This window comes from Erithacus rubecula (genome assembly GCF_903797595.1).
Source record: "Erithacus rubecula genome assembly, chromosome: 28".
Taxonomy (NCBI): domain Eukaryota; kingdom Metazoa; phylum Chordata; class Aves; order Passeriformes; family Muscicapidae; genus Erithacus; species Erithacus rubecula.
Genome location: NC_136680.1, coordinates 3,123,929 through 3,141,559, shown reverse-complemented (window position 1 = coordinate 3,141,559; position 17,631 = coordinate 3,123,929). Strand labels below are relative to the sequence as shown.

General features: G+C 62.8%; 2 protein-coding genes across 15 annotated transcripts in view; one reads left to right on the top strand and one right to left on the bottom strand.

Moving 5' to 3' along the window:
• The window catches only part of MAST3 (microtubule associated serine/threonine kinase 3), a gene marked incomplete at its 5' end in the record, with an annotated part of 38,876 nt that overhangs the window by 20,640 nt on the left and 605 nt on the right, over positions 1–17,631 (bottom strand). For 3 of the 14 annotated variants that reach the window (XM_079328256.1, XM_079328262.1, XM_079328258.1), the window contains one exon: positions 3,987–4,018. In XM_079328256.1, the coding sequence (XP_079184382.1) occupies positions 3,987–4,018 (32 nt within the window). Of the gene's footprint in view, positions 1–402; positions 675–2,493; positions 2,593–3,045; positions 3,108–3,986; positions 4,019–6,846; positions 6,997–17,631 lie in introns of those variants that run through there. The other 11 variants (XM_079328259.1, XM_079328260.1, XM_079328265.1 and 8 more) reach the window with 8 other exon arrangements.
• IL12RB1 (interleukin 12 receptor subunit beta 1) lies at positions 8,819–13,689 on the top strand. Its single transcript, XM_079328270.1, is given in 15 exon segments — positions 8,819–9,248; positions 9,616–9,738; positions 9,740–9,981; positions 10,064–10,215; positions 10,722–10,764; positions 10,894–11,004; positions 11,088–11,170; positions 11,249–11,474; positions 11,565–11,735; positions 11,814–11,915; positions 12,003–12,143; positions 12,235–12,378; positions 12,515–12,611; positions 12,693–12,774; positions 12,876–13,689. Coding segments are annotated over 14 exon segments (2,118 nt in total). The 5' UTR covers positions 8,819–9,248; positions 9,616–9,652; the 3' UTR covers positions 13,314–13,689.

Here is a 17,631-nt window from a genome sequence, read left to right as displayed (position 1 = left end):
GTGCCCAGCCCCCCATGCATTGTTGCCTCTCCCAAACCAAGCACCCTGCTGCATCCCACAGTGCACACAGACCCCCTCAAACCACACACCCCATTGTGCCTCCCAAGTGCTAAAACACCACACGCATGCTCCCCCCCAGACCACACACTCTGGTCCATCCTCTGGTGCACTCAGACCCCCCCCAAAAACACACACCCCCGTGGTGTAGGGACCCCCAAACCCACACACCACGTGTGCCCCCGATGCAAAGACACATCCCCCCCTCCCAGTCACGCACACCCGTGCCCACCCCCCACACCACGCAGCCCGATGAATCCCCCCCAAACCACGGACCCCGGCGCCGCTCCCACCCCGAGCCCGTCCCGCCGGAGCCCCCCCGGTGCCGGTGGCGGCCGCCGGTACCTCTTGGAGCGCTGGAGGAGGGCGCCAGCCGCCCGCTGGCCCCGGTAACCGGGCGGGGCGGCTCCCCAGCAGCTCGGGTCCGACATCGTGGCCCCGCCGGGGCCCGGCCGCGTCCTCCAGCACCGAGCGGCTCTCCCGGCACCGAGCGGCGCCCCCGGGACTGTGCGGGGCCCGGAGCGGGGCCGGAGCGGGGCCGGAGCGGGGCCGGAGCGGGGCCGGGCTCCCGCCGCCGCCGCCGCCGCCTCCCGCTGCCGCCCGCCCCTTCCCGCCCGGCGGCGAAGGGGTTACCATGGAAACGGGCAGCGCCCCGAAACGGGGTCGGGGTTTCCATGGAGATGGGGGGATCACCCCCCAAAAGGAGAGGAAGTGGGGGTGGGGGGGTTACCGCGGAAAGGCGGCAGCGGAACAAAACTGGGTCGGGGTTACGGTAGGGATGGGGCATCACCCCAGGGTAAGGTCAGGGTTGGGCTGGAGGTGGGCAGCACCCCAAGAGGAGATGGAGAGTGCCATAGAGACAGGGCAGCACCCCAAAATGGGGTCAGGGTTAACCCAGAGACGGGGCAGCACCCCAAAATGTGATTCAGGTTATCATAGAGACAGGGCAGCACCCCAAAATGGGGTCAGGGTTAACCCAGAGACGGGGCAGCACCCCAAAATGTGATTCAGGTTATCATAGAGACAGGGCAGCACCCCAAAATGGGGTCAGGATTACCAGAGAGATTCAACATCTGCTGCTGATGCATTCGAGGGGCACAAATATCATCCCCTAAGCCAGCGGGGGCAGCCCCAAAGCCTGGGGCTCCCTGGGAGCACCCTGGCACCCATGGGATGTGTCCTCTGAGGGCACCCACCCTGCAGCCTCCCACCACAGCGGCTTTCCCGTTCAGCAGGGAGATCCCAGCACAGACCCAGTGACACCCATGCTCCTGCGTGGTGGCACTCCAGGGCCACCAGAGCCTCCCAAGCTGTGTGGGGTGGCATGGCCACACTCACCAGGCCGGGGCCACAGCCAGAAATCCCAGTGCTGCTGGGTTGGGCAGGGGCTCAGCACCTTTCCCCTTGGATCCTGCCCAGCAGCCAGGAGACACCAGCACAGACTGCCTGTCCTTGTCCCCATCCTCATCCCCCTCGCTGTCACCACTTCATCCCCACCGTGAGCATCCCAAAACCTCTCTCCTCAAGGCCTCAGCTGAGCATTCACAAGGCCACGCTGGTTTTCCCACACACTGCAGTCACTGTGGGGCAAGCAGTGGCCAGGCAGGGCTAGCGGAGGGGGCCAGCAGGCAGTGCCCCCTGTGCAGGCAGGGCACAGGCAGCACCCGGCCCCTGCCGAGCTGCCCACAAATGGCTCTGCCTGTTGCTGAGCAGCGGCAGAGCTCCCCACGGATCCCGCTCTGCCGGCACCAGCTGCTCGCTCCCCGGCACGGACGGAGGCACCGGCGGCACCCCCGGCTGCCGGGCAGGAGCAGCTCCGTGCCGCGGGTGCCACGGGGCACAGGGCGGGGTGTGGCCGCCGCTGCCAGCGCAGCTGCTGCACCTTGTCCCCAGGGCAGAGCGCAGCTGGCACAGGGCACAGGGCTCGGCCACCACCTCCACCGGTGGGGAACCGCAAGTGGCTTTTTGGGGGAAGGTAGAGGGGGGAGTAGACAGGGGGAAGCCATCCCCTCGGAGCAACCCCTCCTCACTTTCAACCAGAAAACGTGACAAAGAAAGTTTCCCAGGTGCCATCCCCACTCCCATCCTGCTCCCATCACCGTGCCCTGCCCTTCTGGAAGTCCCCCTTCACAACAGGGGTGCACAGAGGTAAGCTTGAGCTGCTGCCACAACATTCCCACTGGGGCTCCCCAAAATGGACCAGTCAGTAGCAGAACAAAGCCAGCAGCACATCCAGCCTGGTTTTGAGGTGTGCAGGGGGTGGCACAGACCCCATCCACATCACTCCATGTGTCCCATCAAACAGTCGTACCCTTTTGGGGTGCCACAGGACATCCCTGGTGGAGCTGACCCTTCTTTCTGTCCCCATCTCCACCTCTCCCCCCTCATTCCCTGGAGGTGGCCACAGTTCCTAGGGAGGGTTTGGGGGGCTCTTACCTCCAGGGGTGCAGGGTTAGTAAGGGGCTGCAGGGGCTGCAGGGGCTGCAGGGGCTGCAGGGGCTCAGCAGCGTTGGGCTCTGGCTGCTCGGAGACAAGCTGCAAGGCAAGACGTGCCGGCGCGGTGTCACTGGGTGATGGATGGCGCTGGCGGCCCCTCGGTGGCACAGTCCCCTGGGTTTGGAGGGGGCCGGGGGCCCAGAGCGGAGGGGACATGGGCTGGGGGGGTCAGGCAAGGAAAGTGAGGCAGGGCTGTAGGGGGAGCGCAGAGGACAGCAGGGACACTGCAGGGTCTGAGAAAGACAGCGGGTGGTCTGGCGCTGCCGCGGGGGCCGTCACCGGCAGGGTCCGGGTCTGTGACTGCAGGAAAAAGGACCAGGACCTGCGGCCCGGGGGTGGAGATGCAGCGGGATAGGAGTGGACCGGGATGGGGCATGTGCCGGGACAGGGAAAGAGCGGGACGGGGATGGCCCGGGGTCCTGTCGCCCTCCCCCGGTGCCGGTGCCGGTGCCGGTGGCGGTACCAGCGAGCCCCGCCCCGGCTCCGACTCACTCCAAGGTCAGCGAGGGGATCCTCAGCCTGTCCCGACGCGACTTCATCCCGCCGCCGCCCCGCTCCGCTCCCGCCGCACCGGCTGCCCCCGCGCTGGGCGGCTCCCGCGGGCGGGCGGCACCGGCGGCCTCGACGGGGCTCCCTGCTCGGTCAGCCGGGCCCGGGCCCGCCCCCGCGGCTCGGTAGGGCACGGCACGGCACGGCACGGCTCGGTACGGCAGAGCACGGCAGCTCCCGGATCCCCCCGCACCCGGCCCCGATCCGCGCCGCTCCCGGGATGTGCCGGGGCGCTGCCGCTGCTGAGACACTGCCAGCCCTGCACGGCCCCGGTACAGCCCCGGTACAGCCCCGGTGCATCCCTAACCGTGCCGCTATGGCTTCAGTGCATCCCTAACACCGGCCCAGTGCTCCTGCCGTGCATCCCCAGCACAGCCCAGCACAAACACCCAGGGCATCTCTGCAGCCTCCTACCACACCCCGGGGTACCCCAGTACACCCCAGTACTGCTTAGAGCACCCCAGTACACCCCAGTACACTCCAATCCTTCATAGAACACCGCAACACACCCCAGTACACCCCAGTACTGCTTAGAACACCCCAACACACCCCAACACACCCCAACACACCCCAGTACACCCCCACACACCCCAGTACACCCCAGTACTGCTTAGAACCCCAAACACACCTACAGCAGAGCACACCACACTCCTGTACAGCCCAGTTAACCCCAGCACATCCCAGTGCACCCTAGGAGATGAGCAGTCAGGTCCCTGTAGTGCCAGAGAACATGATGATGCCACTCCGTATTTCAGGACAACAAGCCCTGGTGCCATTCAACAGCCATCCCTGCTGCCACCCACGGTGCCAGTGCTGTGTCCCCAGGTGTGGCCCTCTCGGTGACACCCCACCCCTCGCCCCGGGTGCCCAGCTCGGGGACTTACGCTCTTCCTCGGCGCGGCAGGCTCAGCTCCTTCTGCAACAAAACAAGCGAGAGGAGGGTCAGAGTGTGGCCCTGGGGGTCGGGGGGTGCCCATCTGCAGGACCCCACATCCACACACCTGGCAGCACCCCCGCTGCCACACCTGGCTGTCACCACAGAATCGATCCCCACCTGCAGTGCCAGGTGAGGGTGACAAATCACCCACCCCGGGCCAGCACGAGAGCACAGCTTCCAGTGGCCCCAGGGCTGGTGGCCCCACAGCCAGGCCCAGAAGTGATGGAATAAGGGTGGTGCAGTGGGAGCAGCACCCCTGTGCCCAGCTGGAGCATGGCCCCAGGATGGTGGCTTCACCCTGTCCCCCACCTTGTCCCCCCCAATCCCGAGTGTGGGGAGCAGCCAGCAGCCCCTACGTTATTTATTTTTCCAGCCTCTGGGAATATTTCTTGTGAGAACTGTTTGCTCACAGGTGGTGCAAGGGGCCAAAGGGCAGCTGGGGACAGGAACACAGGCCAGTGCCATCCTCCTGGCATGTTGGGCACCATCAGACTCCAGCACTGCTCTGGTGCCCACCCCTGTGCCACCTGCCACCCCACAGAGTGTCACAGATACCACCAGCACTCTGGGAGTGGCACAATGTGGACAGGCTGATGTGTGCCCTGGCACACCATGGGACACAGAGACCTGTGGCAGCTGCAAGTGCTGGTTAATGCCCCATCATTGCCCGGGTCCTCTGCCCACTGCTCCCCTACCCCTGAGCAGCCCAGACCCATTTTTGGCACAGGCACGGAGCTCCCTGTGGGCTGGAGCTGCTGCCCCCCGTGTGGGGGCCCCCAGCAGCGCCCATACACCCCCCAATCCCCCGGGGTATCCGAGCCCCATCCCTCTGCCCACGCCACGCAACCCCTGTGGAAATCCCGGGATTGGGGCGCGCTGCAACGCAGTGATGCAGCAGCATCGCCATGGCAACGGGTGACATCATGCCTGGGTGCACGGGGACTCGGCAGCCCCGGGCCCACGGGTGCGTGTCTGCCCCGGGGTGGAGGGGACCTGTCTGTGGGTGCAGGGACAGGGACACGGCGCGGGTGTGGGTGTCCCTGCGCTCCCAGCATGGGCTGAGCCCAGGCCCGGCTGGGGCTCTTACATGGACGGGGAGCCCCCCCAGCACCCTCAGCCAGCTCCGCTGTCACCCAGCCCGGATCCTCACCCGCACCCGGAGCTGTGCCGCTGGCCACCACCCCCTGCGCGGGGGAGGAGGGTCACGCTGAGGGTTTTACTGCTCAGATGGAACAGGGGACTGTCCCCCGTGCTCCCCCACATCCGTCTATGAGTGCAAGAGGACAGAGAACCCAACACCCTTCACTGGCAGGGGCTGTCCGGCCATTCTGTGTCCCCAGGGACACCCAGAGCATCCCCCGGTGGCCCTGAGGACCCATGTGGGGTGGTGTCACAGAGCCAGCACCCACAGGGTGCCTGATAGTCCTGTCCAGCACTGTGCATCTCCCTTCAGCAAGTGCCAGTGGGAGCCAGGATTAACCATCAGCTGATCCCTGTGAGAACAGCATTAGGGATAGCACAGAGGATGGCATCAGTGATGGCGTTAGAGATGGCATCAGGGATGGAATCAGGATGGTATTGGGGCACTGCTGCTTAGCGAGGTGGGATTAAGCCCCTGCTCGGAGTCCCTTCCCATCCCTCCTGCCGTGGGCATGTGGGCACCCAGCCGGGTCCCAGGGCTCTGCGCTTCCCGGGACTGCCAGGAACGACACCCACAGCCGGAAGCCCCAAAGCCCAGGGCCATGGCTCTGTCCATCCGCATCCGCGGGTAGGCAGCTCCCGCACAGGGCTCTCTCCCGGGCTGAGCGTGCAGCGGAGCGCAGCTGCCCGCGGAGCTGCCAGCTCGGATGAAGGCAGCGCCGTGCCATCCTCCAACCGCTCCGACAGCTCCGCCCGGGCCCCCCGGATACTGCAGATGGGGATGGAGGCGTCAGGTCACCCGGAAAATCCGGCTCAGCACTCAGCTCTGCGAGCCGGGGGGTCCCCGGTCATCCCCGCTCCGAGCGCGGCAGTGAGCGCCGGGTTCCTGCGGGAGCGGGTGCAGGATGGGCAGGAGGATGAGCGGCGTCCCTCTGCCTAAGGGAGCAGGAACGCCAGGAAATAGAGGAGCTCGGAGAGGGGCTGGCACAGCGGTTCGGCACGAACCGACATCGGGAGCTGGACTGGAGGGACCACGGAGCTCCACGGGAGCCCCCCCGAACACCCCACATAGCTGGGGCTCAGACCGGGCCAGGCTCCCAGGTGGGTGCCCGGCTCCTGTCCCACCGGTCCCACGCTGCTCACACACTGCACCCACCTCTGGCCCCCGCAGCACCCACCTCTCACCCTCAGCACCCACCTCTCACATGCACCCACGCAGAGCCCCCCACTCTCACACACAGCACCCACTTCCCGCACCCTCACGCAGAACACCCGACTCCCATCCGCAGCACCCCCCTCTTGCACACGCAGCACCCGCTTCACACGCACCCGGAGCACCCACTGCTCACCTACAGCACCCACCCTTTGCACACCCACCCCCGGAGCACCCACCTCTCAACTCACAGCACCCACCCCCCGCAGACCCGCATCCGGAACACCCACCCCTCACCCCGAACACCCACCTCCCACCCGGAGCACCCACCTCTCACTCACAGCACCCACCTCCCACCCACAGCGCCCGCCCCCCGCGCCCCCGCAGCGCCCACCCCTTGCAGAACCGAGCACCCCCCAGCCCGGGTTCACCGGGAGCGGGCTCCCCGCGCTCCCTCCCGCCCCCGCCCCGCCGGGCAGCGCTGCCGGTGCCGGTGCCCGTGCCCGGTGCTCACCTGAAGACCCCGGCGCCGCAGGATGCTGGGCTCGTCCATCCCGCCGCGCCGCCGCCGCCGCCGCCTCCCGCTGCGCCCGCTCCGCCCGGTGCGCCCGGTCCGCCCCGCCGGTGCGCCCGGGGCGCCGCCCAGCGGCCCCAGCGCGTCACCGGACGCGCATCAGCGCAGAGCCCGGGACTGGCACGGCACGGCACGGCACGGCACGGCACGGCACGGCACGGCACGGGGCTGGCACGGCACGGGGCATGGGGCTGACATGGCACAGGGCTGGCATGGCACAGCATGGGGCTGGGGTGCCGTGGCACAGCATGGAACTGACATTTCATGGCGCTGGTGCGGCATAGGGCTGGCGTGGCACAGCATGGCATGGGCCTGACACAGCACGGCATGGGGTTGGCACGGCATGGCATGGGGCTGACATGGCATAGGGCTGGCATGGCACAGCATGGGGCTGGCACAACATGGGGCTGACATGGTATGGGGTTGGCACAGCCTGGCATAGGACCCACATGGCACAGTGCCAGAACCGCACAGCACAGCATGGGTCTGGCACGGCCTGAGGATGGCATGGCATGGCATGGCATGGCATGGCATGGCATGGCATGGCATGGCATGGCATGGCATGGCATGGCATGGCATGGCATGGCATGGCATGGCACTGGCACAACACAACATGGGGCTGGCATGGTCCAGTGTGGGTCTGGCACAGCCCAGCATGAGATGGTTTGGCACAGCATGGCCTGGGGATTGCACAGCACAGGGATGGCATGGCATGGCATAAGGCTGGCATGGCCTGGGGATGGCACAGCACGGCATGATACCCACACAGACCAGGGCTGGAATGACAGAGCACAATATCGGCATCAAAGGCATGAGGCTGAAATGACATGGGCCTGGCACAACTTGGGGCTGGAGTGGCATATGGCACAGGACTGGCACGGCATGGTAGAGTGTGGGAGTGACAGGGCATGATACATTCTGGGTTTAGCACAATCTGCCTGGCTCAGTACAGCCCAGAATGGCACAGTCTGGCATGGCATGGCACAATATACTCATGATGGGCTTGGCAAAGGCTGGCACAGTCTGCCTGGCTCAGCACATCCTGGCACTGCAGAGCCTGCCACATCATGGCACAGTGTGGAATGGCACAGCATGGCAGGGCACAGCCCAGGCCAACACAGCACAGCACGGGACAGCTCAGGCCTGGCACAGCCTTCCTGGCTGGACACAGCCCAGCACAACTGCTCTGGCACATGATGGCCTGGGACTGACACAACCTGCCTGGCATGGTACAGCCAACATGGCAAGGCCTGGGGCTGGCACAGCAGGGCGTGGGGTTGGGAGTTTGGTGTGGTCCAGCCCAGGTCTGTCCTGGTTGCCACACTGTCTCACAGAGCATATGGCCTGGGCCATCACTGCCCAGTACAGTCCAGCATGGCACAGCCCAGTCCAGCCCAGTCCTGCTGTCTGCTGGGGCACAGCAAAGCCCACACGGTCCAGTTTGGCACGGTTTGGTGCGTACCCCCACCCCAGGCAGGACAGGGGGACACCCAGAGAAGGTCAGGAGGTGCCAGGGGACCCTCTGTGCCCCCAGCCCGGCCGTGCCCACGCTGTCCCAGCTCAGGGACACTCCCGCCACCGCCGCCCTCCGGCCCCGAGCAGGCGCCACACAAGGGGCCGCTTTCTGCGGGAACAAGGGCACTCTGTGCGCGGCCTCGGTGCCACCCGGCTCCGCGTCCCGGCTCAGCCGCCCGTCACACGGCTCTGGTGCCACTGCGCTCTCCTGCCTCACTGAGGCTTTGTTCTCGCGGCGCAGGCAATGAGCGGCTCTGGGCACCAGCACAACAGACGCCCCCAAAAATCCCAGAGAACCCCAACCTTGGAGCAGCCGCTGGAGATCCACCCAGTTACGGGCAGAGGACTAGAAACATACTTTGTGAAAGAGAAAAAAAAAAAACCAAAGAAAAAAAAAAAGAAACCACCCACCAAAAACCCCAAGACTCATCTTTCGCTTGCCTTGCGCTTCTCCTGTGCCGGGGCACGTGGCGCGGCCGGGACATGCGGTGGGGCAGGGCTGGCCTCATCCCGGCAGCTTTACCGGCAAAAAACGGGGATATTTTGGTTGCTTTCTCTTTTGTTTTTGGTAAAAGTCGGGCATGCACTCACGTCTAGGGCTCTGCCCTGCCTGGGAACGGCACACTCTGAGCAGAAGAGGAAACCCCAAGGGCGGGAAGCTGCGCTGAGCACCGGGGCTGCCGCCGCGCCCGAGAGGGGCACCCGGGGCTGCCGGGGGATTGGGGGGCAGCCGGGAAGGGCAGCGGAGCCCGGGTCCGCTGTGGGACAGCCCGGCTGGGCCATGCTGGGTTGGCTGCTGGCGGCGCTGGCGGCGCTGGCGCAGGGCGGTAAGTCCTCCTGCGGTGCTGGGAGATGAGAGATAACTTCAGAAGACTTTCAATGAATGATTCGGGGGTGATAAGACCTGGGGAGCTCCCAGAGAGAGATGGAGATACTCACCCAAAACCACAGGGACGGAGTAAAAATAGTGAATCCCTGCTGGCAGCAGGCAGGAGCCGGGACGAGTGGCACCGGCCAGCGCCGCATCACCGGCGGGGGGGAACACGAGGAGCTTGGGGTGACAATCCCCGGTACAGCTGCTCTGATTCCCCATTTGAGCAGCATGGCAAGCACTGCTCATGGCACCACTGCTCCCTCCATGCGCGGGATGGAGTTTGGGATGCAGGAGCCTCCAGTCACTGCCCCGTCCCGCAGGCACCGGGACAGCCCACGACGTCTCCTGCTGGAAGAAATGCAGCATCCCCAAGTTTTTCCACTGCTCCTGGCCGCCCCTCGGCCCCGCCGGCAACACCTCCTACGTCCTGAACTTCTGGTGAGTTGAGCAGCGCCGCGGGGAGAGGGAGCCCCCGGGATGTGTCCGGATCTCACCCTGCGCCCTCTCCCTCCCCAGCTCTGAGAAGCGCAGCGAGTGCCGCCGGTTCGAGGTGGGCACGATGACCAACTACAGCACCTCACATGGCAGAGTGTTCATCTTGGAGAACACCACGGCCTGGGTGGAGGCACGCTGGGGGGACCAGGTCTACAGGACCCCCAACCACACCCTTTACCTCAACAAAGCTTGTGAGTGCCCCAGGGACCAGGCTGGCAGCTAGCACCGGCACTAAAAACAGACAGACCACTCAAAAACTCCTTATCTTTCCAGTCAAACTGGATCCACCTCCTTATAAGATGTCCTTCTCCAAGACTGGTGGCCAGCTGAGAGTGCAGGTGCCAAAGCTACAGTGCTACGGCTTGGAGCAGCTGCCACAGCATGAGGCTCGCTTCTGGAGGGTGGGAGACAGCAGCTGGACACAGGTAAAAACTGCACACCAGTAAAAACTGCACACAGGTAAAAACTCTGTTTGCTGGAGCTGGCAGTGACTGACAGGACAGTCAGGAGCACCACAGCAGCCCAGGGAGTGTGGGGGCTCAATGATGTCACTGTCCCCCCCAAACCCAGCTGTGTCCCATCTGTTTTACTGCGTTATCAGCTCTGCTTTGTCCTCTGGCTGTGGGATCCTGCTGCTGCCCATAACAGGATTCTCAGGGATTACACAGACAAAACCCCAGATTATACTAATGACGACAACAGATCAAATCCGGATGCTTGTCCCCAGTGAAGCTCTCACAGCTGGGGACCCCCATCCCTCTCAGTTGTGCCAGGAGGGTCCCAGAATTGAGGGGACCCCTGGCCACCATGTCCCCTCACTCTTTGGCTCTCCCAGCCCCTGGGATGTTTGGAGATCACAGGGCAGCATTGATGTCACAGTAAAGCACTGGTTTTACTGGGTGGGTGTCTCCATGCCTGGTTCTCTCTGCAGGTGACATGTGAGACTGTGATGGTGACAGGTGGAGATGTCTCAGGTTGGTTTGTCCTGTGGGGTTGTTGGGACAAGCATCTCCCGGGTGTGCTTCTCAGCCAGCAGCCTGTGATGGCCAAAAGTCAGGGAAAGGAGGGGTCACCCCCCAGCTGACCCTGCCACCCCTCTCTAGTGACCTGTGCCCTGGGGGTCAATGGCACCTTCGTGGTCCAGCTCCGGCGCAAGTCTCCCCACTGGAGCAGCTACTGGAGTGACTGGAGCAGCAACATCTCTGTTCCCGAGGGTGAGGAAGAGGAGAGGAGCCTGGTGAGATCCCAACAGCTCCCAAAAATGTTGATGGCTCAGTCAGGCTTGTTCCTCCTGCAGAAATCCTATGGAGCCCGGTGCTGAGCCATCGACTGGGCAAACTGGGGAGAGATGGGCAGCGGGTGCTGAGGCTGAGCTGGCAGGTACAGTGGCATCCCTGGGGGCCCTCCTGCGTATCCCCCACAATTTCATCCCCCGAGTCACCCCCTTTTCCTCCCCAGCCAGTCCTCAAGGAGCAGAGGAATGTCACCTACAAGCTGGACGTCCACATGTTGGCGTGTGGCTGTGCAGAGTCAGATGAGGAGGACTCTGTGGAGCTGGGCTGGGAGGAGACAGAGCACAACCTCACCCTCTCCGGGGCGGAATACGAAATCCTGCTGACCGCGGTCAATGCCGCGGGGCCGGGGCCGGCGCGGCAGCTCCGTGTGCCGCCAGAGCAGCGAGCGGGTACTTGCCCCTCTAAAAATGCTGCTCCCCTGGCAGCCCTCAGGGCGTTATTTCTTCCATCTACCCCAATTATCCCCCGTTTCATCCCAGATCTCAGCTTCAAAGAGATCAGAGTGGCCGGAGGCACCGTGACTGCGCAGTGGGAAGCGCCGGTCCCTGGCGATGCTTTCTGCTTCGAGCAGCAGACGCTGCCAGGGCCTCCGAAACAGGGAGTCTGCATCCAGCAGGAATTCCCTGCTAACAGCAGACACGTGCAGAGAGGCAAGGGAGCGCCCCAAGCCCCCCGCTGTCCCCCCAGCCGGGGGCAGAGGGTGTAAAGAGCGCCCAATTCCTCCGCAGGAGCGCTGGGAGCGCCGGGCTGTCACCGCCTGGCCGTGCACGGCTGGGACGAGGAGCGCGGCTGGGCCACCTTCGCCCTGTGGCACCGCTACCACAGCAACGGTGCGTGTGCGAGCACAGGGCACCCGCGCCCTCCTTCACTCCACAGGGGGCTCTCCTGAAATAATACCCCGCGTTTTTTGCACGCAGATTCGCTGTTCGTGCCCATCAACATCAGCAGCGGAGATGTCGCAGCTGTGCTGCAGTGGACGCCGTCCCCCCGTGCCGCCTGTCCCGGAGCGCTGGCCAAGTACCTCATCTGCCACTCGGCCGAGGGGGACAACGAGACCTGTGAGTGGGACCCCCCATCCCCGTGGGGCAGGAGGAGGGTGCTGCCCCAGGCAGCCGCCAGACTGTCCCACATTCGGATTTGTTTGCCTAGACAGTGAAGTGAATGCCACGGCATCAAACTACACCCTCCAAAACCTCCAGCCTGCCACAGTCTACAGGGTGGGTGTTTGGGAGGTGACAGAGGACAGCGAGGGGACCTGCAGAGATTGGTGGCACTTCGAGACCAAGGCGCTGGGTAATGGCTGAGACCTCATGCCCTCCTTACTCTCCATGGGGTGTTCTCTCCGCTGTGTGCTCGCCCTCACCCCAAAACCTCTCCTGTGTCCCTGTTTGGGCCAGGGATGTCACACCCCAGCCATGCCTATCCTCAGGTCCCCAGGGAGCAGTGTGGCTAGGCAATCTGAAGTACCTGAGCATATCGCTTGGTCTCCCCGCGGCAGCTGCCATCTACCACCTGACCAAAAAGAGGTGACGGAGCACCCTCGACCCCAGAGCCGCTCAGGCCACCCCCACCATTACCCACCCCCTCACCAACCACTCCCTCCCCAGGTTTGGTCGCCTCCTCTTCCCACCCCTTCCCAAGCCCGCGGGCAGCAAAGCCATCCAGTTCTCGGCCAGCGAGATGAGCCAGGTGAGGTGTAAGGTGCAGGAGGGGGCAGATCCCACAGCCCCAAATGCCCATGGCACAGCCCTGGCACGGAATATCCCACCCCAAATCCACCCAACCCTTAGGGCCAGCTCTTCAGAGGCTTCCTGGAACCCTCGGAGAGATTCAGCCTGGCCGAGCTGCTGCTGGTAGAGCCGAACCCCAGCGAGGTGACGACAGACACGGGCTCCCAGACCTCGGTGCCAGCGCCCGACGTGGCACAGCCCGGCCCCGCGCTGGAACAGCCGGCGGCAGTGCTGGTGACCCCGCCGGGCTGTGAGGACGAGCTGCCCTTCGCCTACCGCAGGCAGGACATGCTGAGCCCGCTGGGATCTCCATCCTCCGGCAGCACCAGCTGCAGCGGGCACCCACCCGCAGAGGAGGAGCAGGAGGAGGAGGAGAAGGAGGAGGAGGAGGAGGGAAGGCAAGGGCAGCACCAGCCGCTGATCCCCATTACCCTGCTCATCTCCGACAAACCCATCATCATCAGGGATGGGGAAGGATGGGATCCCTTGCCGCAGTAGTCGGTGCCGTAGCCATCACCAGGTTGGAGCAGTGGGGCTGGACGGCAGGACGGGCACGGGGGTGTCCCACGGAATGCGAAGAGGCTGTGTGGGATGCTGAGTGCCCAGGTCATGGGTGGCACCGCCGCTTTCAGGGGCTTTTCTGGTTTCCGGGACATAGAAGGCGATGCAGCATTGCACTGGGACAAGTTTTGCCCATGCAATTTACAGCCTCAACCTTCCACCGGCGATAAAACCCGAGCGAAAGCAGCTGCAGAGTCAGGGCCGAGGGTGTTTCCATGCCTGAATGGGGAAGAGAGGCAGAGCTCCATCCCAGCCGGCTGCTACCTCTGGAACCACTATCCCGGTGGGGATGCAAAAAGCCCCAGCACCAAACACCAACTACCTGAAAAAAAAAAAAAAGTGCAAAAAATAAAGAGGGAAAAAAATATATTCAAAAAATATAAAATAAGTGCACAAAGCAGCAGGGCTGAGATGGTTTTTCCTCGACTGACCCGGACAGATTACAGCAAGCATTTGGAGCCGAGGTTCAACCCACGGCGCTGTGGAGGACGCAGCCAGGCAGCCGGGACGGGGCTGATCCATGGGGCCCCCCCAGCCCCTTCCCGTGGGGCCACGCCGCCGCCTCGGGCCTTATCTGGGACAGCACTGGAGATGAAAAGCAATTTGTGGTTTTGTCTGCCTGACGCGGCGGTGTTTACTTGCTGAGAGAGCAAAAAAACCCTTGAAAACCTAAAAGCTACGTGAGTTAAATCCAGGTGCAGCAGCGGCGGCACAGCCGCGGTGTCTCAGCCACTGACACCCGTGACACTGACATTTCGCTGCTGCTCTTGGCCCCACTCGTGTTTTGCAAAGTATTTCGCTCAAATTGCGCTCGCAGCAGCGGCACCCGCGGGCGGAAACCGCGGCGATGCCGAGCGGAGCTTCACCCCGGCCTCGGCCAGGTTCGGGAGGGGGTTGGGGTTCTGGCCATTCCCAGGGATGAGGAGGCTGCGGTGCTGCCGCTCCCGTGGCCGGGGGGGCTCATCCCGATGGGCACAGGCGGGACCCCATCACCGTGCGCGGCCCCGCGCGTCCAGCCCGGCTCCGCCGCTGCTGGAGCCACGAGGTGGCACCAGCCCCACGTCCCCAGGGCGATTCCCAACCCTCGGCAGAGCCAATCCACCGATCCCTCCCCGCGTGTGTCAGGAGTGTGTGTCAGTGCCTGTGCCCGGCCCCTGTGCGCGGCAGCTTTGCCTCTCCAGCCCCCCAAATCCCGGGGGTTCGGCTGGAGGGGGAAGATCTGGCACTTTGCTACATAGAAGCCCAGAGCAGAGATCAGATTTAGGGGTTTTGTTGGGGTTTGGCCGATGCCAGGCTCACTTCAGAGCACACCAGGCACACGTGGAGGAAGTATCTGGTTACGGGCACACTCGGGTTTCAGCCCTGGCCCTGTTTACAGCTGGTTTTGGGGGGTCAGGGCCATGAGGGAAAGCGCTGAGGGTCACTGAGAGCTCAGCACGGTTGGGTGGCAGCAGTAAACACAGCCAGAGCTGGTGCCAGTTAATCATTCCAGCTCGTGGAACAAGATCACAGCAGGACAGCCAGGCCTGGCCCCTGCCTTAAAAACACCCTGGGCAGGGAGGGGACACGAGACCCCCCCTCACTGCCTCCATGGGGTCACTCCTCAGGGACCCATCCCATCCATGGTGCCACTCACATCCCCTCTGACACCTCCAGGGATGGATGGCCCTGTCCCCACCAGTGGCTCTGTCCCCACACGTGTCCCAAGCTGGGCAGTGCTCTGCCAGGAACATGGTGCCATGTGGAACCACGGACGTGCTGGGGAAAACTAATCAAGCCAGGCTTGCCAATTAGTGCTAGTGAGCAGCTCAGGACTTGCTAATTAGTTTAAATTTCACAGGACTGGTTTCCAAATGAGTCCCCAGGCACCATGCTGAGCTTGGTGACCCAAGGACAGCTGCCAGGCCAGCTTTTGCAGGCAGGATATGACCTTGCCTGCTCCTCTAGCCCTGCGCAGCACCCATTCGTGCCACAGGGCAGTGGTTAGGCCTGGCAAGAGCCACTGCCACCCACAGCCTGAGGACAGCTCATTACACCCAGCAGGGACTCATTACACCAAAGGGGCACTCCTTCCAGGACAGCTCTGGGACAAGAAGCCAAAATCCATCCCAGAAGGGAAGACAAAGGTCAGCCCAGTGCCATTAGTCACTCCCTGTTCACACCCAACGGTGCCAGCACTGCCCACACACCACTGGCACACAATGTCATCTGCTGGCACAAGTGTGAAGCATCCCCGCCCTAAAGGGGAAAACCCCTATTCTCCCTATTCTCACTGGGTCCTGTGCTCTGTCCCCAAAAGCAAATGGCACTGGGGACATGTGCACACGGACTGAACTGGCTCCACTTGCTCTTGTGGAGTGGAAAATTCAGCAGTGCATCCCAAGGAAGCAGGTGGGGCAGCCAGAAGGAGCTGCAGGGAGGTGGTGGCAGCCTGGGGGTTTGCTCTTGGCTCTCTTATTTTATAGAACCACAGGATCATTGAGGTTGGAAAAACCCTCTAAGCACATCGAGTCCAACTATTAATCCAGCACTGCCAAGCCCACCACTAACCCTTGTCCCCAAATGCCACAGCCACACAGCTTTTAAATCCCTCCAGGGCTGGTGACTCCACTACTGCCCAGGGCAGCCTATGACAGTGCTTGACAATCATGTCAATGAAGAAATTTTTCCTAATCTCCAACCTAAACCTCTCCTGGTGTGACTTGAAGGCATTTCCTCTTGGTTTTGGGGGATGAGATCTCAGATATAGAACATACAACAGCCAGAGGGGTTTGCACAGCCCTATTAACACCAGCCCTTGGGGGATTGGAGCCTCTGAAGAAGGAGAGGTCCATCCCTGTAGGCCCAGACTGATATTTTAACACCAGATTAAGATGTTTTGCTCTCAAATTGAGAAGTCTAACCTGTTTTCCAGTCTCGGGGAAACAGCCCTGCAGAGCCACAGCCTGGCCTTAACACGGGCAGGGGAGGTGGTCACAACTCTGCAACCCCCTCCCTCATTCATCCATCCCTTTCCCAGCCCCTTCCCTCATCCATACATCCATCCCCCAACACTTTCCCTGCACCCATCACCATTTCCTGCTCCTAAACCCCATCCTGGAGAAGAGCTGATGCCAGTGAGAGCTTTGAGCCCAGCCTGACCACCAGCCATGGCCGGGAGCAGGATTATTTGCTGGGCAAAAAGCCATCACTGCCACCACCTCCACAATGCCACCCGCTGCCAGGCAGATTAGGTGACTTAATCCCTAAGCAAACAAACTGATCCCTGGGATTTTTTTTCTTTATTATTATATTCTAAGCAGAATTCAAGGGCTGCAGACAGCTCATCTCATCCACTTCCCAAGAACTACAAAGCTCCCCTGGGCAGAACACCTGGCAGTTCCCTGTAGGAAACCTCTGCAGATGGGGAATTGGGGCTTTTCCTTCCTAAAAAAGGCTTCTGGGATTCTTCTACCCCCAAAAAACCCCAGCGGGGAAGGGGCTGCAGGCTGGACAGACGGACACATGTGGACAGAGAGCCTCTGGCTGCAGCTGGGCTCAGCTTGTTTTGAAAGTCACGGGTATTTCAGGGCCCGTGTTTTGCAACCATTCGGTGCCACAACAACAACAACAACTCGGTTCTACTTCGCAAACAGGCCCCGGGGCCGCCCCGGCTCTTTCCTGCTCACGTCAGCTGCAGCAGCCTCACCCGGGCCGCGGCTATTTCCAAATCAGCCTCGGAAAACGGCTTGAAGCAGCAGCGAAAGTGAATATTTCATCTCCCCCCAGCACCGAGAGGGGCTCGGAGCTGCCCTCGGGCCGGCGCTGGATGCTCAGATCACTGCAAACCCCGCCGGGATGCTGCGAGCCCCAGCACGCCAGCCGGGAGAAGTGGTTGAAAAACCATCTTCTCCCTGCCCGGAACAGCCGCCCCATGGCAGGAAGCGTTTTCTTCCCTGCAGTTCGAATGTTCTCGGATGGCTGCTCGCAGCCCCGGGGGCAGCTCAGCCCCTGGCACGGCCGGAGCTTTCCAGGCTTTGGCAGCTCTGCAAAGCGACAGCTACTGAATTATTATGGTGGTATATTTTTTTGTTTTGTTTTGTTTTTTTTTTATTTCAACGGAAACTTTATAATAATAGTAAAAGAAATCATAAACTCAGGGTGTCGGGAGGCGGGCGGCTGCCTCCGTGCGCTCCCCTGGGTATCGGGTGATCGGGAAGGGGAGGACGCTGCGCCCTTATCGCCACACGCGTTCCCTGCCCCCTTGGCAGCGGAG